The sequence below is a fragment of the Mustela lutreola genome, chromosome 1 (genome assembly GCF_030435805.1).
Source record: "Mustela lutreola isolate mMusLut2 chromosome 1, mMusLut2.pri, whole genome shotgun sequence".
NCBI lineage: Eukaryota > Metazoa > Chordata > Mammalia > Carnivora > Mustelidae > Mustela > Mustela lutreola.
In genome coordinates, this window is record NC_081290.1 from 70,922,101 (window position 1) to 70,947,906 (window position 25,806).

General features: G+C 43.7%; 1 protein-coding gene across 1 annotated transcript in view; it reads left to right on the plus strand.

Moving 5' to 3' along the window:
- Positions 1 to 2,258: 2,258 nt before the first annotated feature.
- RNF150 (ring finger protein 150) overlaps positions 2,259 to 25,806 on the plus strand; it is a 267,148-nt gene continuing 243,600 nt past the window's right edge. Inside the window, exon 1 of the mRNA XM_059168254.1 lies at positions 2,259 to 2,767. Within this exon, the coding sequence (XP_059024237.1) occupies positions 2,284 to 2,767 (484 nt within the window). The 5' untranslated portion in view covers positions 2,259 to 2,283. The remainder of the gene's footprint in view (positions 2,768 to 25,806) is intronic.

The window sequence follows — 25,806 nt, forward strand, 5'->3', positions numbered from 1 at the left end:
GAGATGGGGCAGAGGGAGAGGGACAAGCCGACTCTCTGCTGAGCAGGGAGCCCAACATAGGGCTCAATCCCAGGACCCCTGTATCATGACCTGAAGGCAGATGCTTAACAGACTGAGCCACCCGGGCACCCCAGTAGTCACGCATTCTTAATGCCACAGATTCCCCAAGTGCTGCAGCTGGAGAAAAATTACTAAGAGTCAGAGAAGTTTGGGGAACCACCTTGGTTTGCTAAGTCATCTGTACAGAACCTAGCTAAGAGTTTTCAGCCAATGGACTCTTTCCTCCAATTCTGGTGGCTCAGGGACCAGCAGCCAGGCAGTCTCCATGTCTGCTTCCTTGGCATTAGGTACTATAAAAAGCATTGCCCCAGTTGCCTAGAAGCCTATTTTCTAAAATGAGTAAGTTAGGAAAACACACAAAACCAGCACATCGAATACCATAGAGACAAATTCTTCTAAGTACTTCTTCTTGTGCCTGCTTCTAATTTGGGTATAGCGGGGGCTCCTTGCTCTTGCCAAACAGCCACCAGCTGCTTGCACTAGTGCTGGAAAAAGAGAGGCTGTGCTGGGGGACTGCCATTAGCAGAAAGCTGCGAATATACTAAGGTCTTAGGAAAGAGGGGGACTTTTGTTTTCATCACTGAGTTCTGGGTTCTTAGAAAGAATGCCAGGTGGGAAGATCAATGTGAGTGATTGAGAACCATCCCTTGAATTATCTTAGATACTTTATTTGGCAGGTATCTCAAGCTAAGGAAACTGTTGGTGTAACTTATAACAACCATCCAGACATTTTAAATGGAAAGGGCCTGTGCTGTGTCAGTTTTAAGAACACTACTCTAAAGGCGCTGTGCTCTCTGCTGACTAGTTGTGATCTCTATCTCTACCCGGAGAACACACTATAAAGGAGAATCCAAAGAAAACTCCCTTGCCTGTTGAAACTACCAGTCATGACAACCCGAATAAACACCGTGGAGAAATCGCTCTCTCCGTTTCTTTTCTTATATAGAAACACCCATCTGGTAAGAAATTTTGTAAGAAAACGAATGTCACATGCTTGTTTCCAGATGGGAGGAAGGAAACGCAAATCTGCCTCCAACAGAGTGAACCCCAGACCAGTAGCATGGACATCACGCGGGACCTTCTTAGGTAGGTTCTGGAATCCTAACCCAGATGTAGTGAATCAGAAATTCTGTGGCAGGGCCCATCAGTCTGAGCCGGAACGTCCCCCCAGGTGATGCTAATGCACTTACATTTGATCGGCACTGCCCGAGGTACTCCAGGTGTGGTGTTGGAAGGCCCTCGGTACCACTTTGCCTTAGCCTTTGGCCCTAGGATGTGTAATTAGGGAGCTCGCTGCAGTTCTGCACAGGATTAAGCTGTTTAGGAGAGGCACACACGGTCTGCTATATATAAGGCGTAGGAAGTTGGTCCTGCACGCATAGGTTAAGGGCTCGCTTCCCCTTTTGCCTCCCCACCTGGGCCGAGTCAAAGACTGGGTTGAATTTGAGACCCGGCAGAGGTCGCTGCTGCCCACCGAGAAAGACCGAGGGAGCGTGGCAAGCGGAGCCCAGAATCTTTGACATCACACTAAGCTCCTCCTTGCACGCACACAGTACACACACACACACACAAACATATACAGACATACACAGACCTCGGACTCTCCTCTGTCCGCTCTCTCCCTCTGCCCCGGAGCCGTCCCCTCCTCCGGCGAGCGCATCCACGGCGCAGCCACTCGGCGAACAGAGGAGCGCAGCGGCGTTCGGAGCGCGAGGGAACCGGCGCGGAGCAGGAGCCGCCGCTCGCCGGAGCGCTCGGCGGCGGCAGCAGCGGCCGGGACACCCTCGGCGGCCCCCGGGGCTTGGAGCAGCCGCGCCTGCTCCCGCCGGGGCCGGAGCGCGCCGAGCCGCCACCCCGCACGCTCCAGCGGCCCCTGCCACCCCTATGAGACAAGCAGAAGCCGGGCCAAGGAGCCGGACACTCGGCAGCTGGACTCCTCCGCAAGCCCAAGCGCCTCCTCCGCCCGCGCCCCTCCAGCGCCGGTGAAGCGAAATGCAACCGCCACGCTCCTGCTGAAAGGGGAAGGGGCCGGCGCCATCCCCTCGCTCGGAACTCGGCCCCCGCGGCGGCTGCGCGTCCGGGCCGCGGGCCCGCAGGTCCCCGGAGTGAACGCGAGGAGAAGGAGGAGAAGAAGCTGCCGGCCCGGGGTTGGCCGGGGCCGGGGAGGAGGGACGGGGCGGGGGGAGGGCGCGGGGGGCGGGGAAGGGGCCCCGGCGGATAAAGATGGCAATGTCTCTCATCCAAGCGTGCCGCAGTCTGGCTCTCTCAACATGGCTGCTTTCCTTTTGTTTCGTGCATCTGCTCTGCCTGGACTTCACCGTGGCTGAGAAGGAGGAATGGTACACCGCCTTCGTGAACATCACCTACGCGGAGCCCGCGCCGGACCCCGGGCCCGGAGTGGCGGGCGGCGGCGGCACGGAGCTGCACACCGAGAAGACTGAGTGCGGGCGCTACGGGGAGCACTCGCCCAAGCAGGACGCCCGCGGGGAGGTGGTCATGGCCAGCTCGGCCCACGACCGCCTAGCCTGCGACCCCAGCACCAAGTTCGCCGCCCCGGCCCATGGCAAGAACTGGATAGCCCTCATCCCCAAGGGCAACTGCACGTATAGGGATAAGATTCGGAACGCGTTCCTGCAGAACGCCTCCGCGGTGGTCATCTTCAACGTGGGCTCCAGCACCAACGAGACCATCACCATGTCCCATGCAGGTAAGCGCCCCGGGCGGGTGCGCCGCGGGGAAGGGGGAGCCCCAAGGGATGTGGGCGCTGAGGAGGATCCAGCGCCTGCCTCCCAGCTCCTTTCTGGGAAGTCTGCGCAGAAGGCGCGTGTCTGTTCCCTGGACCTATTAAGTTTTGCTTCGCTTTACTTCGGGGGGTTTACAGAGCAGGACTAATCAGATCCGGGCAAGGGGGGAAACCGGAGAGTGTGTTCCAATTAGCATAGCACCGCTGCGACGTGGGTTCGCCGGGGTGGGCTAACTTTCCCGAGGAGGATCTGGAACGTGAAGTTTGGGGGGCAGGGCTCGCATATGGTTCTCAGTTACTGACCGGCCCCGCACCTGTTTGGAACCGGTAGATCTGATAACTCAGCGCGGCACGACTGTGTGCATCGGGTACACTCCTTGTGCAGGCGTTTCTGTGTCGGGAGGCGGGTAGGGTTACTGGGGCTGGCTGCTCACCACCGCTAACTTGCTCCGTCAAGTCAGGTTTCAACCCTTCCTGGGAGGTTAAGAGGTTCCCCACCCCACCCCCCGCCGGGTTGACGCGCGTCGTAAATAATAATAAAAGTCCTGTGCTCTGTCATTCGGAGAAACTGACATGCAGGCACAAAGGTAAATAATCCTCAACCAGCTAAGAAGAGCATGGTGGCCCTAAAGTTATGCCTAGTTTTCCGATATTGCATTATCATTTGCCTGATTGGGAGATTAAATATGCTGAAGGTTTTCTTTCTGGCAAGAATGAGGCGACTTCAGGGTAGAAATAGTAAGATTTTCCTAATGACTGAGGGGTGCCGGAGCTAGAAATACATTACTGCCCTAAACTCGTATATATTTACCCCTGGGCCTGACATAGCACTGCTTCCACCGTAGGAATCAAGGCGGGGGGGGGGGGGGGGGGGGAGTCCTCTCCAGGCTTGTCAGCATAACTAGCTACTTTTAGCAGACTGGCTTCCTTCAGTTGGGCCCTCCTTCCCCAGAGGGGTTCCTGGGTTGAGGCTGTGGCATCCATTAAGGGGGGGTGGGGGAATAGAAATGACATGCATTTTCTGACAGGAGTTGCCTGTTCAAAGATGTCATTTTCTTTAAAAGCTAGTGCTTTTTAAAAACAGTGCTGCTGGTGAAATGGAACACCAAGCTTTGGCTGTATTGTTTGGGGGGGGGTGCTTTCTTGGGGACAAGTTTTCCTTTTGAGAGCCGTATCCCCTGTAGTCAACACCAGCCGTCTTCAACAAAGAAGCTGTCAACCTTAACATAGGTAAACTAGGGAAAGTTCAATACTTTTAACACATAGGCCAGAAAAGTGCAGTTCCTTAATTAATGAAGAGGACAGGCAGTTCACTTAGAAAAGCTATGATACAGCATTTAGAGGCACTTGATGTTTTTTTCTTGAGTTTTGTAGGGGAAAAGTTGGTACCCCAACATTGAGTCCTAGGAGCATTACTTAAACTTGATGATATTCAAGGATTTGGAAGACTATGGAAGAGCACTTTAGGTCATGTAAAGTATCTTTAAACGTTTAGTATCTAAACTCTGATTTGAGGGGTTGTGAAGGAGGTTTGCTCCTTTTTTTTTTTTTTTTTTTTTGTTCTCTAAATTCCAAGAGGATTGTTAGCTAATTTGCAGGATTCCTTAAATGTTTCTGTGTGCATATGCATGAAATGTTAAATGTGGCTTCTTCGAACAGAAAGAGGCATCGTTTATTCCTGTCTAAAAAGGTTCTCCAGAGCTGCCAACACATTGGATCAATTAATGGCTTGCCTGTTCTTAAAGAAAGCAGTAGGCTGATTTTTTTTCCATACAAATGATGCTTAAGACAGAGTGGGAGTAAAGGGTTTGGTTGTAGTTTGAAAGTTCAAGGCTAAAAATGTAAACGAAATTCTTATTCTGTTTCCAAAAATGTGTTAACGCCGCATCTGCTAATGGCCATGAAACTTACATATTATCATTTGACATATTGCCACATTAGGACTCTGTATTCACTTTGGTCAGAGATTGCATTGATTTCTGCTAAAGTCTCATTATTAAGGAGATACATGACTGGGTAGCTTGGCAGGCCCTTTACTTTTAAATCTTTCTCCTGAATTTCAAACACTGAGATCCCAGCACTGATCTCGCTGTTCATGTCTTACCCTCAGCTCCAGAACTTGAAGGCTCTACTTTTTCTAGTTAAATTTAAGTCCTGTTTCTAAATTCATCTTAGGAAATGGTGTACATTTTACACGGAAATCCCTATCCTTATTTTGTGAACACGGGGTAGAGTATGCCAGAGGATCCTTACATTTGCAAACTTTTTTTAGAGTCTCCAAAAAGCTAATATCAGCCTTTGCCTGTTTTTCTTGTTTGTTTTTAAATCTCACCTCTCCTCTAAATCCTTTATTTTTGGAACTGATAGCTTTTTGGTGAGAAGGTCAGAATTTAGTTATGCAACCCATCGTGTAATATCTATGCATTTGGGGTGATATGACCCCGACACACCTACTACCTTGAAATTCGGTTAAATGGAAATTGGTTCCTCTTCCCCCTTTCATACAGACTCTTTTAGTTTTTTTCCCCCTGCTGAAATTGCTTTGGGTTTCTGCCACTTCTGCGATTATGGTTTCTCATTCACAAAGACACAGATTCTCCTGGAATACACTAGTAGTTTTACTTGGTAACTGGTTTTTAAAGATCTTTTAAAAAACAGGACTGCTTTAGGGAGAGAGAACTCACATTTACAAATTTACAATTCACACATTTAAAGTCTGCAATCTAAGGACTCTTACTATACTGAGACTTGCACAACCCTCACCGCCAATTCCAAAAAGAAACCCTCTGCATTAGCAGTTCCTCCTCATTCCTCCCCAACCCCCTAGCCCTAGGCAATGACTAATACACTTTCTGCATATTGTCCTACTCTGGACATTTCATTTACAGACAGTCCCCGAGTTAGAGTTGTCATGGTTTGACTTTACGGTGGTGTAAAGGTGATACACATAAAGTAGAAACTGTACCCTGAATTTTGATTTTTTTTTTATCATTTCCTGGGCTAGCAGTATGCAGTTTGAGCCAGCAGCCAACTAAAGCTCCCAGCCACTCAGTCAGGAGGATAAACAACTGGTCCATTTACAACCATTCTGTACCCATATAACCATTCTGGGTTTTTTTGTTTTGTTTGTTTGTTTTACTTTCAGTGCAGCATTCAATAAATTACATGGTCTCTTCAACCCGTTATTATAGGCCTCGTGTTAGATGATTTTGCCCAACTGTAGACTGTGTTCTGAACATGTTTAAGGTAGCCTAGTCTGAGCTGGGATCAGAGATTAGGTGTATTAAATGCATCTTCAACTTATGATGGGTTTATTGGAATGTAACGCCATTGTAAGTTGAAGATCTATAAGTAGAATAATGTAATACGTGTTTTTTGTGACTGGCTTCTTAGTGTAATGTTTTCATGGTCTTTCAGTGCATTGCCTGTATCTGTCAGTACTATATTCCTTTTTGTTGCAAATATTTTATTGTACAGATATACCGCATTTCATTTATTCATCAATTAATAGTCATCCAGGTAACTTCCACTTTCTGTTTATGCATAATGCTGCTACGAACGTCTATGTCCAAATTTGTGTGTGGCCGTGCCTCTTGGAATTTCTGGGTCCTCTTGCAACCTTTGGAGGGACTGCCTGATTGTTTTCCAAAGCACCTGCCTCCTTTCACACTCCTGCCAACGCTATATGGGGGTTCCATTTTCTCCATATCCTCATCAATACTTGTTACACTTTTTACTTTGGCCAACCTGCTTGTTGAAGAGTGGTGTCTTCATTGTGGTTTTAAGCTGCATTTCCCTGGGGACTAAGATCACTATTCATTCATATATATATATATATATATATATATATATATATATATATATAATTTTTTCCCCTGCTTTTCATTTGGCTCCTTTTCTACTTGCTAGCCATCACTTGTCCTTTCCTGGACTTTGAAATCATACACTTTTTGTCCTACAGAAGAAAAAGATCAATCTACCTCTTCCGATTAAACCCATGGACCACAGATTTCACATGTCCCCTATAAAAGGATGTGGGAAGTGCCTTTTTGGTGCTTCAGAGAGCCTCTGCCTAAGTTTTCCTTGAGTAAAACTATATAGGAATGGAGCTTCTGCCAGTGAGAGTAAATTGAGTGATCTGTAAAGGGAAGTTAAAGGCCCTGAGACCCCACTTATCTCCCTGGAGCTGGTCAGATGCCTGTGAACCCTCTGATACAGTCTGAGTGAGGAAAGTCTTGGGGCGCCTGGGTGGCTCAGTGGGTTAAACCGCTGCCTTCGGCTCAGGTCATGATCTCAGGGTCCTGGGATCGAGTCCCGTGTCGGGCTCTCTGCTCAGCGGGGAGCCTGCTTCCTCCTCTCTCTCTGTCTGCCTCTCTGCCTACTTGTAATCTCTCTCTGTCAAATAAATAAATAAAAAAAAAACTTTAAAAAAAAAAAAAAAAGAAATCTATAGTTGCAATTTTGGGAAGTGGTTAACTAGTTAACTTCTAAAGCCAACCACTTGGGTTGGTGTCCTTGCCCTCCTGCTTTTACTGTGTATCTTTTTAAAAATTTTTTAAAGATTTTATTCATATGAGAGAGAGCGCACATGTGCACAAGTAGGGGAGAGGGAGAAGCAGGTCCCTTGCTGAGCAAGGAGCCAAATGTGGGGCTTGATCCAGAGACCCTAGGGTCATGAATTGAGCCCAAGGCAGATGCTTAATGTACTGAGCCACCCAGGTAACCCTCTTACTATGTATCTTTCAGCAAGTGACTCTACCCCTCAGGGCTTCAGTTTCCCTGTTTGTGAAATGAGAGATGACAGTACCTGCTTTGCTTAGTAGGGGAATTAAATGGGTCGATGCATGTACAGGGCGTTCCTCTGTAGCTGGTATGTAGCGATCAATAAATGTAACCGTTATAAGCATTGTACATAGTGATACGCAAAGCCGGAGACTGGATCCTCAGACCCATAGGGTGCACTGAGGCCCTGGGAAAGATCACTTTATTTAGCGTCTCGTGCTTTGATGACCGGAGCGGCAGTGCTGATTTCTGTTTATGGCTTCTGTGATGTGAGACCAGGCATTCCTGCCCCTTCTGATGGTCAGTGAACCTCTGAGAATTCTCCTGATGCATACATGCTCTTTCTCTTGGCTGAAATTGCAGTCTCCTCCTAGCAGGGACCTGCGTGATAAACACGGTAGAGCTAGGACTGTATGGAGACAGTTAGTGACTGGGTTGCGACATCGAAGGAAGGATACATTTTTTTCCCTTTTTTAAAAGAATGTATTTGCTGTCTTTGTCTTTTGCTAGTGTATAGCGAAAGGGAAATGAGAAGACTAAAGGTCTAGCTGAATGGAAGAACTTTTGAGGGACTTGGTCCCTACTAGTCCTTCGAGATGATAGAAGGGAAGAGATGGTTGACGTAATTGTTTAGAGAATCAGCTCAATGAGGAAGAGCCCAGGATGGAGTAGATCCTTTGTATGCTAGGACTTGTCCAAGACTGGAGGAGAAAACAGGAAGCTTACTGAATCTTTCTTGTTTTGGTGAGTGCTGAGAGTTTGATTTATGGGTTCGTGGTTACATTTGTGGCCATAATTTAAATCTCTAATTTCTAAAGTCTACATCTGCCTTAATCTCTGTCAAGGAACTAGCTGCTATAATTAATTTTTGTCAGGACTCCTAATTTTCTAGGACATGTGGTTTTGTGTGGTTTTGCTTAGTATGTTTGCATTAACTCTCTTCTTGGCGTGCTGAAATTCTTTCTCTGGGAAGTAATCATGTTGACCACGACATGCTTACTCTGTCAGGCACGCTGTAAGCACCTGATGCGTATTAGCTCATTTAATTTTCCCAGCAACACTCAGGTGGGCACTATGGGCCCTGTTTCATAGACCAAGGCGCTGAAGCCTAGTTGGGAGAGGTGCCCTGCAGGCGGCAAGTGGTGGAGCCAGGCTTGCAGACTGGAGTTGTGTGTCTCCCCAGTCTGGCCTTATAACTTCTGCTTCATATTCTCTCAGCTTGAAAGGACGCTGTTTAAAAACGAGACGGGGACTGTGATGACTTGATACAGGTAGTGAGCTAAAGCGGATTCTTCATTCAGAAACCTTTAACAAGTCTATAGGCTGAAGGCACTATTCACTCACAGTCTGCATTTTTGTGCTGGAAGACATGGGACCTTATGTTTTGGGCTCTCTGCCGCCCCGGCATGCCTCTGATTGGCTTTGGGCCAGTTGCTTTTTCTATTCTGGATCTCTGTTTTCTCTCTCTATAGAAGGTTTGGGTTAGTTGATCTCCCAGAGCTGTTTGAACTCTATAATTTATTCCTTATGCATTCAAAAAAACCAAGACATTGCTACAAAAATTCAGATTCCTGGCTTTCTTCATCACAAAAACTGACCGGGACCTGTGTCCCACACAGCAGCTGCCAGCTGGAGCAGAGCAGTGGCTGGCCGTTGACAATGGCAGTGCGCTCTTTAGTTGGCCCTGGTCCCTATCACTTCTGGCCTGTGCCAGAAGTGGATTTGGGGTCCCCGCTTTATGGAATCAAACCAGGGCTGGTGAAGAGAAGTTCTAGAAAACATACTTCCTTAGTAAAGGGAAGTGTTCACAGGGATAGAACTGTATGAGGGGAAGAGGCTTCCTGGGGTAGGTGAAGCTTTCACTTGTGTTCAGATTGAACTTGAACAGGGTTGTGGAAGTGCTGAAGATAGGAGTCATGCCTTGAGGGTCTTCTGAACCCGAGCACCCATGATTCTCTATCATTTGGATATTTCAGAAACATTTAAGAGCCTCCATTTCCACTTCGCTTTTCTGTATGTGTCTTAAGAGGAAAATACCATTCACGCTTGTTCTTAATCTCCCAGGCCAGTCTCTCCCTCCGTTTAGTGTTTATATACTTATTTATGTGGCCTGAAACTACTTTTTCACCTGTCTCTCTAATGGCAGACAGACCCTCAATAGCCAGGAATTCCAGACTCTGTTACTAAAAGCCATAATTCAGTGTCAGTGTTAGGTAACATTCTTGGCATTGTAACTTAATTTGGCCTAGGCATTTCAAGAAAACGTAAGACTCGCTCACTCAGTTCAGGTCCTAGAAAATACGTATCTATCTGGGGGATTTGGAAGGAATCTTACCGTCTGCCTTCCAATCTTTAGTCAGCATTCCGTCCTCCTCTCTCTCGATGGCTCTGTTCTTAAAGATCCCCAGACTTCTCACAAAGGAAGGAATTTTATGACCAGGAAGTCTGGAAAGATTTAGAAAGGACCTGGGACTTCAGAACTCCTTCTAGTTTTTTTAGAAAGAAAATATGTGGTTCTTGATGCAACATTAATTTTGCCTAGAAACCAAGCTCCGTTTTTTAAAAGGAGCGTGACCATTATCCTTGTGTTTCTAGAGATAAAACTTAGTATATAAAGAAATTGATATTTTAATAGCCCCTGAAAGTCTTCAGCTTATCCCTAGAGGAGATGCTCCATCTCACATACACTCTAGAGGCCAACTTCCCCTCCTGCTGAGTGACTGAGGTGATACCAGAGTTCCCTCTATTTGATCACATGAATTGAGAGATGGTAAATTTGAGTTAAAATGGAACTCAAATCCTTTCAGATTATCTCCGCTCTTGAGGATTTTGTTGGTAATATAAAACCCCGAGAATAAAAAGGCCGCCTTGTGCTGCACGATTGTTCTTTATGAAGCTGCAATTACAGTGGTTTTGTTCCATGGAAACCTTGACTATAGGTATAATGTCATCTTTTATTTTAAACTCTAAAGAATTAATCTGTTGGCAGTTTAACTTAAGGCAAGTGTGTTTTACAGATTGAAATCAAAATATTAATGATTAGGTTTCTAGTTCTTTTTTCTATGTGAGAGGAAAGGAGAGGGAAATTTCTTTTACTTCAAAAGCATTGGTAATAAATTGATTTCTGTAAGTATCTTAATTTTTTGTGTTTTCCATAAATATAAGTGTAGGAACACTTTTTTCAGTAGAAATAATCATTTGTCATAAAATTTAAGCTTATGCATTAAATTGTTAGCCTTTTCTGTTCATACATTTAATAAAGGTTAAAGATTAGAAACAATTTTATGTTAAATGTATGGCTTATTCATGTCCTTTCCAGGCAAAGATCTATAATTAGTACATGTTTTAGGTAAGATTCAGGAAATGTTTTGTTTTTTAGCCAATTCAGCCTATGTCTCCACCATAAGTAGCTTTTTACATAGTTCACTAAAGCACTATTGAGAAGGCAAAGATACGACATTTTTCTAGGTGCTGACTTGCACAAATCCCTTTTTTCCCCTCAAAGTTTTCTCTTTTTCTGGCCCTCACTTTCCACAGAAGATATTCCTCAGGCCATTTTGTGGCTCTCCGAACTGTCTAAACGTCCATCAGGAATGTGATTGCAGGTGGCCCAAAGAATAGTGGAACAGGAAAGAGGTTTTCCCCTTTATTTACCAGAAAGCTGCTTGAAATGTTCTTCGTCCCAGATACTCACAGGACTGGCTGCCCCTGTCAGGTCCCTTCTCTAAAGTGACCTCACCACTAAGGCACTCCTAGCTCCTCTATTTAAAATAACAGCTTCCCTCCCCCACTCACCAGCCCCAGCACTCCCTACCCTCTTCCTGCTTCATTCTACTTCTCATTAACATGTTCTATTGTCTCTTCCCAGCCTCCCTCAATATAAGAGCCACAAGAAACAGGGCTCTAGACATTTTTTGTTGATCATAAAGTTCCCAAGCCTAGAAGGGTCCCTGGTACATGGAAAATGCTCCAGAAATATGAAGCTCAGTTAAATAACGTGGAGACTAGAAAGATGGGCCATGTTAATATGTGTCTAATGTCATGAAAAAATATTCTATGACACTAAAATTTTTCTTTGCTTTTGACTTACCTAAGTGAAGTCAGGCAGATTCTAATCAGTCTCCTGCTAAAATGTTTATTCCTCCTGTAGAGCATGGCAGGAAGTTAAGTGCCTGGTTCATGTCCTTGGTCTAGAGAGAAAAAAGGAGAAGGGTATCAAAATCAAGTTGTAACCAAATACAGTTCTGTACATGTGTTTATTGTCCTCCTTTAGGAAAAAAATGTTTTTCTCTTGTTTTAAATGAGAGACATATGCTTTAGAGAAAAACTTGAAAATATGGAAAACTTAAAAAGAGAGAAGATAATCATCTATAACCCAGCCACTCAACTTTTTTTCATTATGTGGATACATATTTACTTAACATATTTACTTTTACCAAATTGGGAATATATTGCATATGTTTTATAGCTTTTTTTAAATTTAAGGGTACATTTTTGAAATTTGTTTCCCACTTTCCCACTACATAAACAGTGCTGCTGTAAACATCCTTATGTACCTAAAAATGGGTGCATATCCAGGATTACTTTCTTCATTCCTGAATATGGGGTTAGTTAGAGGTTTTTCATGGGTTGCTATAGAGCAGGGTTTTTGGTAACCCACTTAGTGAAGTCTTCAGCGGTGAGCCACTCACTAAGATGGTTCCACGGAAGGAGAAAGAACACCTGTCAGTTATGGGGCTGCTGTGGGGCCCTAGCATAGCATTCCTGCATGACTTTGCTCCGAACTAGACCAGTCCGGCAGCGGGGCCAAGACACACAGAAGGTGGCGAATCAGAAGAAATGAAGCCTGGGAAATAGAATCATCAGGGCCACAATCGGCAGAACCCCCCTCTGTTCCCTTACATTCATCTGAGTCTTGGAGATAGTAAATGCAAATTGAACAGCATGTTAGGAAATTCAGGTTTCAGTTGTGGCTTTGTCTCACGCTGGCTTTACCATTGGCAAGGGACACCCTACCACCCAGGGGTCTCCTTGCCTTCCATTTTGAAAACGAGGGGCAGGAGGCTGCTGGAGGGGGATGTGGTTTAAAGCAGTGATTGTCCACTCCGGCTGCACGGTGTAATCACCTGGGGAGTTTAAAAATTATGCCCAGGCTCCCCAGTGCAGAAATTCTGATGTCATTAGCCTGGTGGCCAGACGCCTTTCCAGACGAGTTCAATGTGCAGCCTGGGGAGACAGCCACCACGCTGGGTCAACCAAAAGGCCTCCTCGAGTTCTTACCTTCCATAGGTCATAATAATTTAAAGAAATACTGATTTTTATCTGTGTTCTACGTGAGAACGTTTTAAATTTCAGGATGATCATGATTAAAAGTATAAGGGTGTGTACAATAAGGATTATTTCAAGACAAAGTTAGTGATTCACTAATAACAACCAGATTTGGGAGACCAGCAGGAACACAGATGGCAAACACAGCAAGCCCAGGGAAGCACACAAACTTCTGTAACAAATCAAAAAGTACAGTAATGAGTCAGAAACGATTAGACATTTTAATTAAGTTGGGTGGAATTTCACGGATGGGCTGAATGTTCGTGATCTTGAGTGTAGGCTTCCGGCCGAAGAGGCAGAGATGCCGTGTTGTTCTGACTGAGTAGGAAGTATCCCCCCTTTGGCACATTGTGATTGTCCTTGCCCAGGTCGGGAGGCCGGATACGGTGGTGATGGTGGTGAGAAAGACTGTTCTGGGACACAGCTGGCCTGGGTCTGGACCCTGACAGTCACTTGCCGAGGGAGACCTGAAGCACCATAGGTATGGAGGTAGAATCCGGAAGTCCTCCGGTTGGTGAGTGACGGGAGGATGCTGGGGTGTGTGCACCGTGCAAGAAGAGCTGCTAAGAACTAAGGGCCTCGCTGGGCAGGGAAGGCTGCAAGCAAGTGATGAGTGCAAGTCTTCACCTGTGAATGAGCCTCAGGTGTTATCCGTCAGAACTGTTGGGAACCCAGGCAATGCAGGAGAGGGCAACCGTGAGCGTTTAATGTTTGTTTGTTTGTTTGTTTTAAAGATTTTATTTATTTATTTGATAGAGATCACAAGCAGTCAGAGAGGCAGGCAGAGAGAGAGGAGGAAGCAGGCTCCCCGCTGAGCAGAGAGCCCAATGCGGGACTCGATCCCAGGACCCTGAGACCATGACCTGAGCCAAAGGCAGAGGCTTTAACCCACTGAGCCACCCAGGCACCCCTGTGAGCATTTAATGTTAACTAGGATTATTGTCAAATATATTGGACTACAGTCTGACCAGCTGATTCCCAGCCATCCTGATCTCTACCTGGATGCTGTCATCTCGGCCGATGTCCAGCTTCTGTCCCTGCCCTCTGCAGTCTGTTCCCCGTGCCGCAGACAGAATGAAGTCTCAAAAATCAAAGGACCTCACTCTCTGGCTCAGATCTTCCGAGGTCTGCGTATCCTACTTGGAACCAAGTCCACATTCTTGCTGCCACCCACAGGGCCTGGCCCGGCGTGGCCCCTGCCTCCTGTCCAAGCCCATCCTCCAGCCATGTTTCCCTCCCGATTTCCCAGCCCCTCTTGCTGCTCCTCAGATAGGCCCAATGCGCTGCCACCTCAGGCCTTTGGGATGCTTTTTCCTCTGCTTCTCTGGTACAATTATTATAAATTTATACAGCAAAGCATCTCTTCATGAAACATCTCTTTATACTTCTGAAATGTGTGAGAAGGATTCCCAAACAGGAATATCTAGTAGACATTTATCTCTTTGCCCCTTATTTAACCAACTGGCTTTGTTCGCTCCCGCAGGCTCTTATGTCCCCTGTACATGTAGAGTCATGGGAATGAAGCACCTGGTGGGCAGGGAGAGTTACCCAGTCACCACGCTCAATTTTTTGCAGGTTTTCCCAGAGTTTTGCTTGACTTATTCCTTCATATCAACAGACTGCTCCGCTGACCCCTTTATCAAGAGTTTTCTCTGACCATGTAAAGTTCTGTGGGGCGGGACGCCTGGGTGGCTCAGTTGGTTAAGCGGCTGCCTTAGGCCCAGGTCATGATCCCAGCGTCCTGGGATCGAGTCCCACATCGGGCTCCTTGCTCGGCAGGGAGCCTGCTTCTCCCTCTGCCTCTGCCTGCCTTTCTATCTGCCTGTGCTTGCTCGCTTTCTCTCCCTCTATCACTGGCAAATAAATAAATTTAAAAAAAAGTTCTGTGGGGCTTTTTTTTTTCTTAATCTGCTACTAGTTCTCTCCTTTACTCTCCCTATGTTTCTTCATAGCGTTTATCACCATTTGAAATTGCTGCATTATTTCACTCATTAAGTTACTTGATTATTGTTTATCTACCTTAGGAGACTATAAGCTCCATAAAGATAAGGTTCTTGTCTTAACTGCTGTGTTCGTGGAGGCTGGCACATTAAAGGCATCCAGGAAATATCTGTAGACAATATGAGTGGGTAAAGGAGGGGTAGAATATGTACCCATCCGTGCTTTCCAGGTGCACTGCTCACTTAAGGGACGAAGTAATGACTCCTATTCCATATACATTATTTGCCTTATGTTGAGGGACATTTAATTTGAGTGTTTAAAAATGTTGTTTCTTTTCCTGCCCACAGCAGGGCCTGTGCTAAGGGGATTTGTCTGCTGCCAGACCTGAACTTAACCCTTGATAAGATGCCTCCTTCCTTACAGGGCCCACGGAACGATTCTTTCCCTATTCATTTTTGTCAGCAGATGGAAAGGGCATTTTTCTTTCTTTCTTTCTTTCTTTTTAAGATTTTATTTACTTATTTGAGAGAGAGAGACCGGGAACACAAGCAGGGGAAGTGGGAAAGAGAAGCAGGCGCCTCACTGAGTAAGCAGCCCAATGCGGGGCTCGATCCCAGGACCCTGGGATTGTGACCTGAGCTGAAGGCAGACGCTTAACGACTGAGCCACCCAGGTGCCCCAGACCTTTTTCTTTTGTCTTCCTTTCATGAACGTTGGGAGGTCTGGAGTGGGAAGCCAGTCGTCATTTTCTGAGATCTTCTCCAGTCCTGCCAGTGTGTCTCAGAAGACCTGGATGCCTACTGTCCATTACCTACAAACAAGTGTGTCTCTGATCTGAGGCCCTTTGCTTTGGAGGTGTGTAAGGGGTCTTTTTATAGATAACAGAATAGAAATGTCCTTTGGAGTCAGCTGTTATGAAATACAGCAAGAGATCTGAAAGAAGTAACTGGGCATAGGGCTGCTTGGATGTTTTTACTCGGAATTGGGCATCTGGTAGACTTCATACTCAAGGGGACCTGGAGTGTTACTGCAAGGAAATGTTATAGGTTGATCGTAAACCCTACCTGTATCATTTACAAATCTCTCTCTGTGTACACAGTACTTCATTCCAGAAGAATCTAAAGTTAATGGGGCAGGAGCAAGGATGTCAGGATTTCTCCAAGTGAAGGAAATAGCAAATGACAAATGATAGTGAGATATGTCCAATTGTGACCTTTCGGGCAATGAGAGAAATCTCAAGTTTTCTCTTAAATCTGAGTGAGAGGAATTCATTAAAGCAACTGTTGGTTGCAGCATTGAGGCTTGCTCTAGAATGAATGTAATTTCCTATGTATTTGTATGCCTCTACTTTTTAGCTCTTAAGAACTATATGTATAGAGCTTGAAGCAGTTAGGTGATATAATTCCTATCAATTTAAAAGTTTATTTCTATAGAAAACACATATTCTGAATCATTACTTTGTTCTTTCCTTTCATAAATGCATTGATTATATGAAGCAGATTCTATTTTATTGAGATGAATTCTTCATACTGGACTGTGAGGTGTCTGAGTTAAGGTGCTTTATGCCTCCAGCCCCCTGCCTTGGTAACTAGCACAGGTTTCCTGAATGATTCCCCATCTGTGGCAATATTTACTAATCTGGTGAATTTTGACCCATCTTGATGCCATTCACCTGGTGGCAGGAACCTGGCCTTGATACCAAGCATTTAAAGGAAATTCTCAGCCTCTGATGAAGCTCACCTTGCAAACACTAAGCCTGCACAGGAGAGGTAAGTGTCCCTCTCACAGGGCCATGCTCAGAAACAAACAAACAAACAAACAAACAAACATGAAATGATGCTTTATTGCATACAAGCCAAGTTCTATCCATTAAAAAGTCTTCAGTATCTTTCATCCTGTTTACCTTTACGAATATCTTGAAAAACCATTTACCTAATTAAAACTTGATTCTTTTAAATGAGAAAGTCTTATTCTCTTTGGTAAAATGAAATGATTCTTATAATTTGGTTTATTGCTGTCTGAAACTCATCAGCTTTCTTCCTTTTTTAGGGAGATCCTATATTAAGTATATCTTAGCTTTTTACTCAGGAAGACTTTTGTGTTTTATTCAGTCGTATTGTGAAAAATACGCTGTAGGTAAAAGGGAAAAAAAAGCCATTTTCTTTAGTGAGGCTAATTAGAACCTTTGAAGCATTTTGAACTGTAGCATAACCAAGAGCCTGCTCATTATTTTTATAATTAATCTTTGAAAAGGTGGCATAGAGGAAAACAGCCGCTCAAACTCTAGCCCTTGATTGATAGATTTGCTTACTGAGATGGGGCATCATTTTTCAGAGAAAAATTAGCACTGAAATAGGCCATTACCTTGCTTGGCCTATTTGGTAACCGCTATATTTCTAAAAAAGAGGTGTTGTCACACAGGGGGACTGATTGGTCATGGTGATGGGGGGTGTCACTGTTAGCTCTCCTTCCACTGTCCTGTGCTCCTGGCTGAGTCTCAGCCCCAGATTCCATCCATCTTTTTCAAGGAATGGGAATTTCTGTTGAAGAGGACACGCTTCCTCTCTGTAGCTAACAGGCAATTTGAAGAAGCTGCTATCTTAACCCCGTGGAGCAAGTCTTCCGTAAGTGTATGGTGTTTGCTGTAACTGTACTTGAAGCTGAGGAAAACCTGAGATTCGGGGAACCAGAATCTTCCAAAACTGGTGTTCAGTTGCCAAGGTGACAAGGCAGCAGATTCAAAGGCAAGTAGGTGTGACCTAACCCTCTCTACCTGCCCGTGCCTTGCTGTCTAGCAACTCAGTGATGGACAAAGTCAGACTATGACTCTCTATTCATGAGTTTAAGGCCATTCAACAGGCCAGCACCTGTTCCCCAGGGATTAGGCCTGCAGATCAGGAGCTCTGACAATAAATAAATAAATAAAATGCTTCAGGTAAGATAACCAGATGATAGCTGGGAGCCCCATCAGCAGCTGCTCTGGAGGTGGGGGGGTTGGTATTGTGGCCATTCTGCTCTTTCCATGTGCCCCATCTTCTCTCCCCAGGGAAGACCAGTGAGGAAAATTCTCCTTTTCTGAATAAGCCCAGACATCTTTTCAGCAAATCACCTCTTCTGGCTCCTGGCGCATATATATATGTGCCAGGATATATATAAAAATATATATATATGTACATATGTATGTTTTTTAAGATTTTATTTATTTATTTGACAGAGACATTGAGAGAGGGAGCACAAGCAGGGGCAATGGGGAGAAGCAGGCTTCCCTGCTGAGCAGGGAGCCCGATGTGGGACTTGATCCCAGGACCCCAGGATCATGACCTGAGCCAAAGGCAGACACTTAACAAATGAGGCACCCCACCTAGATTATATATTAAATCTCTCTGTCCCCTTGTTCATTAGAAGAACTCTGCAAATCTTGGTTGGACTGAATAAATATTAGAAGAGAGTGGACACTTGTTGTGAACACATAAGGCTTTAGACACTGTGTTAGGTGTCTTTCATACTTGACTCCTTTCATAGACCCTGAGAGTTGGAAACTTGCCCAAAGGCACAGATGGACAAAAGCAGGGCTGGTATTTTAATCCAGATCTATGTAAATTTCAAGTATATCGTGAGGCGTGTAGGATTTCTTTGACTTTCTACTGATTTTTGTTTCAGAGTACTTTTTTATAAGGGGAAAAAACTCTTTATGGATAATAAGCTGTATAGAAACAATGTTTCCCGTAAGAATTGGGAAACTTAGTCTGCTATTGTTAAATTTATTGGATATCTGTAGCAAGGTAATTCCTTGGTTACACAAGAAATATTTCTTATTGAAGTATAAGGTATAAATTACTGTGGATTTAATTGTTCCACAAGTCAAACCTTGTCCCCTGTGGATATGGTTATATCTTTGGTATATTATAGTCCTTGTCTATAAATTGTGCCTTAAAGAATAGTTCTAGTTCGAGTGATTTATTCCCATCAGTTAAAAATGACAATGTTCTTAGCGAATTGCATCAGGCTCCTTTCTGTTAATCCTATTAAAGTAAAAGGGCCTCTGTAAATTTCTGCCACTGCATGTTATTTTTAGTTGTAGAAGTAAATCATTCCCTTCAAATTTATCCTACCGTGATTTTTCCTAAGTTTGTAATTACTCTTAACATTTACAAAGCACTGCCAGACCCCATGTACCAGAAAAATATTTCCAGGTCAAAATAAAAGAATGACACTGTTACTGTCATTATGGGAGTTTAAAAATAGGTGTGTGTATACATGTATGTATGTATAGTAGTTTAGAATTTTAATTGGACTTGGATGATGTCTGATTCATGTAATCCCAGAATAGTTTTGCTTGCTCATTAAATTGCTACAGCCTTGATTTTAAATAAGATTTTCTTTAATTGGGTTTGTGGTTCTTCATGCTCAGTAATTCACTTGTCTATTTTTAGTGTTCTTATGTTGCTTATTTTAACATTCCTAGTATATTCTACTTGTAAGATTCTTATTAGAGTACTCCTGAGAATTTTTTTTCTCTACATATGTACATTGTTTTACCTTGTTCACAAATCTCCCTGGGGGCAAGGAGGCTGAAAAGGCCCTGATAGTGCGAGCTTATGTCAGCCTGTCGGTCAGTGGATTTGTAATTTTTTCGTCTATATTATCAAAATTATCCAGGTATTAATTAACCACAAAATAGACTTTTACTGAAAGACTTCAGAGTGCATCAGTTTTGATCATTTTATTTTATTGACAAAAAATATGAATTTTTTTTAAAAGATTTTATTTATTGGCAGTGAAAGAGTTTGCATACACAAGCAGGGGGAGGGGCAGAGAGAGGGAGAAGCAGACTCCCTGCTGAGCAAAGAGCTGACATGGGACTCCATCCCAGGATCCCTCGATCATGACCTGAGTTGAAGGCAGATGCTTAACTGACTCAGCCACCCAGGTGCCCCCCAGATGTTCTTGATATATGATAGGGAAAAAAGGCATGGTTAACAGTATTATATTATTTGTAATAAAAATTGGGCTGGGAGTAAAGAGTAAAGCAGACCTAATTAATTCCCTTTTCCCCTTATTTTATGAAATTATCCCTGCCACTTGTTAGTCACTATGTATCTCTCATTGTGCTATGAGCTTTTCTATAGATTATCTCACTTAATCCTTTCAGATACCTTCTGGGGTTAGAGTACTCTGAGCACAGATGAGGTTATTAAGTTTAAGCAACATGCCCCAAATCTCACTCTTCGTTTGGTGGTAGAGTTGGGACCTGAGCACCAGTGAAACTCCAGGGCCTGAGCTGTGGGCACATATGATGGGATGGATTCCCTGTCTCCAGGCTGCAGTGACCTGTTACAAAGAAGATAAATGAGAGTTCCTTCTATTGACATGGAAATACATTTACTTAGCTTGCTATGGAAGTGCAATGCAAATCCTCTAACATGTTGAACCTCCATGTGTTCAACTCTAAAATAGCAATCAATATGGTACTTACTTAGCAAATTTTGTTGAATTTAAAATGCCCCTGATTTTAAGAAGTAAGAATATCTTATGTACAATGAGAAAAAAACTATCACAATTTTAACATGGTATTGATGATAAGCATTCTGATTTCACAGATGTTAAAACATAAAAAACAACAAAAAACTTCATAGACTTGAGCTACCATGTCATCAGTTTGTGAGACTTTTATGAGCACGAGCAGAAAGCATTTAGCGTAAGACCTTTTAAATGATTAAACATAGCACCATAAAATATTGATAATGCACCAGTATGTAATCTAAGAAGAGACACGGAATTTATTTCAAAAGAGCCAGTATTAAACTAGAAAAATATTCTCAAGACGATAATTAAAAGCTTGCTGGTACCAACTAGAGCATGTAAGGGTTAGCCTGGCTGGAAGACATTTGCAGAAGACTGGTATGCCCCAGTGCTTGGAATTAGATGTGCTCCCCAGGTCTGAAGCAGGCATAGGCCACGAGCAGTGTGGGGATGTGGGCCCTGGATTCCCAAGAGTGAGTCCCAAGAGCAAATCTCCACTGCTTGAGATTCTGTTTCACACCATTCCTCCCTGGATGGTGTGCTCAGGAGGTATCTGGAATGATTTGGCTGTGAGGGGAGGAAGAAGGGAAGCCAGTTAATACAGTGTGAACCACCATGCTGACTGTAAATGGAAGGTGTAATTGATGTGTGGGGATGTGTCAAAAGACCACCAGGAGAGCTGAAGGAACAAAAGTGGGGAGGGTGCTCTCTTTGCCTCAGCCCAGGGTAGTGATATTTTCATCTTTCAACAAAAGAACACAAGACATCATATTTGAATGGATGAATTAAAAGCTAGTTAAAATGGTTGGATTTTTTCTAGTTTTCTGGGAAATTCTATCCATGTACAGGGAGGCTGATACAGGATACAGACAAGATCCACTTTCCACAGAGTCCATTGGGCATGGGAAGCTTGTCAGGAGATGACATAGCAGGCCAGCGTCATGACCCTTTGCACGCATCGCTATCACCTGAGCACCATTGTGTTCTAAAAAAAACTTTTTTTTTTTTTTAAGATTTTATTTATTTATTTGACAGCAATCACAAGTAGGCAGAGAGGCAGGCAGAGAGAGAGAGAGAGAGAGGAGGAAGCAGGCTTCCCACTGAGCAGAGAGCCGGACGTGGGACTCGATCCCAGGACTCTGGGATCATGACCTGAGTTGAAGGCAGAGGCTTTAACCCACTGAGCCACCCACGCACCCACCATTGTGTTCTAAAGGAGATTAACGTTTTCAAGGATTTACTGTGGGTCAGGCATTGTGCTGGCCGGTCACAGCATTATTTAGATAGGCTGCCTGGCTTACTGGTTGGAGCCAGGGTAGACCCCGTCTGCACAGACACAGATCCAAGTTCTGCCTTATAATAGCTTTGCTACCTGGTATGCATTAGCCAACCTCCCTGGTTCAGTTTCCTTGAATGTAAAATGGGAATCATAGGGCTATTTCATGGAGTTTTTGTATGAATTAAATGGGTTAATTTATATAAAGCATTTATACATATAATCACTGTAATAGCATTTGCTAGTAAAAAAGTGAAGTTATGTGTGCTGCTAGGATTCACATCTGTGTTTAATAATGTGCTTCTGCATGCTGATACTTGATATCTTAAGGCTGTACTGATCACACTAAATTGTCACCTTTGATTTCTAGGAACACTGAATGCTAAGAGAGATGAAATACCTCTTCATTGTGTTGATATTCTTCCCCAATTTGGGCATTGGCTGTAGAATCTCTTGACCTTTGATCTACATCAAGTGAATAAATGTTAAACAATTATACCCTTGGATCATACTTAATATATTTGTATTTAATATAATACTTCTATTTGATTTAACTAATTCTTCTGATAATACTTTACATTTGGAAAAGATACTATTTCAGCTTACAGGTAAAGGAATTGAAGGTCACAGAGTTTGAGTTCTAGCAAAACTAGGGCTCAAATTCACATTTTAATTCAAAACCTTTTTTCACTGTGTTGACATATTTACTTAGTTGTTAATTAAGCACCTACTATATGCAGGTGTATTGAATCTTAGCTGTACAAAGAGCATTATACCACTTTTTTGCTGAAGCAGGTTACCAATCTGACAAGAAGGGTAGAGTGGATGTGTGATACTATTAGTGTGAACAGAGTGTTATAGGAACACCCAGGAACAATTACATGGCCTAGAGATTTGTGGGAGGTCTTATGGAGAAGGTGACATTTTAAAATAAGCAGAACTGGGGGCACCTGAGTGGCCCAGTGGGTTAAAGCCTCTGCCTTTCTGCTCAGGTCATGATCCCAGGGTCCTGGAATCGAGCCCCGAATTGGGCTCTCTGCTTGGCGGGGTGTCTGTTTCCTCCTCTCTCTCTGCGTGCCTCTCTGCCTACTTGTGATGTCTGTCTGTCAAATAAATAAAATCTTTTTAAAAAAGCAGAACTGTGAGCAAAGTAAAGATGGGAGCACTTTTAGCAAAGGAAACCCTTTATTTGATTGTTGAGAGAAGACAAACGGACTAGAGTGACAAGTAGGTGGTCTTATGGTGAGAGGAGGCTAAAAACTAGTTTGAGACAGTGGGATGCTGAGGAAATTGGACATTTTCTTTCCTAGGTAATGAAAATCATTAAAGGCTTTTAAGCAGACATTGTCAGAGCTCTGTTTTAGATAAGAATGGTGCTAGGTGTACTGAAGAGTGTGTATGGGAGACGTCGTTGGTTTTCAGGGATGTTAATTATAAGGCTGATAACAAGGGTTTAGAGATTTCAGAAATAATATCTAGAAATTGGTGTCTGACTATGAGAGTGGACTAACAAATGACACGTCGGACTGGGTGAGTGATGGATGACATGAAAAAGGGAATACAAGAAGAAGGTTCAGAAGGAAAATGTAGATTCAGTGTCGGGCATGTTGCTTTTGAGACTGTTGATGGTGTTGGTATCACTAATACAGTCCTGACCTCTGAAATAACGAAGAGAGATGGGACCAACCCTTGTGGAGGGGTCAGGGGAGGATAAAGCCTGGGGGCAGGGGACAGCATTTGGGGGACTGAGAGTGGAAAGGAACTCTTTAGTTAGAAGGAAGCCAAAATGACTAAAATGATGGGAACCTAGGAATGAGTGAATTTCGGTAGAGCGGTATATAACAATGTCAGATGTGAAGAGGTCAAGAGGCTGAGGGTATTGGATTTGATTTATAATGATGTACTTGTGCTAGATGATATCAAAAGTCCTATCCACCTAATATGCTAGCCCTTAATTTGGGAGGTTTTCTTTTTTCCTACCCAGATTTGCTCAAGGGCAAATAATAATTAGGTAAATAGGCCAGTCTGGAGAATGCTTTAATTTACAAAATCATTACCAGAGGCTTATTTCTGTGTATGGGTGTGCATTTGGTTATTATATTGCTAATCCTGGCATTCAAATCTCAGGAAGAAATGTGTTCATGGTTGGGATGTACGAACTATGTAGAATTCTGGAGACTCTCTCTAACTTAGCCTTGCAAACAATAGGCTCACAGGGTTGGGATTATAAAAATGAGGGCAAAATACCATCAGTATAGTAATATTTGGATGCCAAATCATGGTGGGGGTAAATAAGTTCTAGAATTGCATTGAAGTAGACACGTGAGGGGGTGTGTGCGAGAGAGTTATCACCATGATGGCGCTCGAAGAGCCTGAGTTTCGATTTGGGCCCTCCTAGAATGACTTCGACTGAGATCTCCTTCCCAAACTTGCAAAGATATAAGCATTCAAAGGTAATTCATTCTCGGAACGATCATTGTTTCGGCCTTTGCAAGGACTAGCATTGTAGCAAGGATTACTTTTTTTTTTCCCCCTTATAAAAATACGCTGACAGTTTGGGTTCCTTATGTCTGCAGCCTGTTTGGATTTAGGGTACTGAATGGAAACATCAAGCTGTTATTGATACCATCTAGAGTATCATTTGTTCCCTCCTCGGGGGATGGTAACAATGTTTTGCGTCAGCGTGAACGCATCATTCATAAGCTATGAGGAAATATAGGTAAAATCTGGTTACTGGAAACTTAAAGTCTTCTAATTAACTCTTTTCCCCTTAAAGAGTGGAAACATTTCAAAAGCTCTTCCACTGAGTTGCTACTCTGCTCTGATTGCCCTTGGCTTTATTAGAGATGATTCAAAACATATAGAAGACCAGGGTGCCTGGGTGGCTCAGTGGGTTAAGCCGCTGCCTTCGGCTCAGGTCATGATCTCAGGGTCCTGGGATCGAGTCCTGCATCGGGCTCTCTGCTCAGCAGGGAGCCTGCTTCCCTCTCTCTCTCTCTCTCTCTCTACCTGCCTCTCCATCTGCTTGTGATTTCTCTCTGTCAAATAAATAAATAAAATCTTTAAAAAAAAAAAAAAAACATATAGAAGACTAAGGTTTGTGCACTGAGAATTTTGCCCAGTGATGACGTCGAAAACAGTTGGGAAGATGGTTCTTGTGGTTATGCTTGGAACCCACATAATAAGGATGAGCAGATAGTTTTTGGATCTTTACAAGTGACCTCTGACCTGAACTGCAGGAATCTGCTCTCTTGTGCTCTAAGCAGTAGTTGCAGAACACTTTACCAGGTTCAAGGTTGAACCAGTTAGGTGATGTGCTTAACCCAGGAGAACTTGACCTTTCTTCCTTTACCCCTAGACCTTGTCATCGCTTGCTTCTCTTTACAATTCTGATCAGAGTATAGTTTCCATTATTTCCCTATTGCAGTGTAAACTTGTTCAGTTATTATGGGTTTATTCAGATCTGGAGTAAAAACACTACTTACTGCCCCCTGCAATCTTACTGCTTTGTCATCTAATAAAAGCTAAATGGATGCCCCAGGCCTTTGTGTTTGGAATTCTGTGTAAATGAAACCATCCTGATACCTAAGGGAACAATAGAACTTGACATCCAAAACTTCCACACTCCTATTTCTGAGATTTTTCTATAAATAGGTCAATTTAATTATATTTCCACTTGTGTCATTAACCTTTTATACTGATTTTTTTTTTCTAACTGCAATTCAAACAAATTTAGAAGCTTATACAACTCTCCAATGAAACAGAAGCAAGAAATAATTATAATTCATTGCATGTGTACGGGTAGCTATTGTTTTGCAGAGATTTTTAGTACATACCCATGTATGTGTGTGAAAGGTCACTGAGGCTTTCAAAGCTAAGGGCTTAGATAATGTGTCAGTGATTCACCGTACTTTCTTTTCCTCCACTCTCTAAGAACGCATACAGTGCCAAGTACTATGACCCTGTGTATTCACCCCTGTACTGAGTAGTTTGGGCGCAGGTATCCTGCTCCCACCGAGATGTTACTGGTAGACGCTCGCACAGAGGGGCTTCTGGGTAAAGAAGGGTCTTCACAACTCAGGCTAGTCTTTCCCGGACAAAAGGTAGGAAGATCACTTCATATTCTCCCTCAATGTGCTGAGTTGTTTATGGC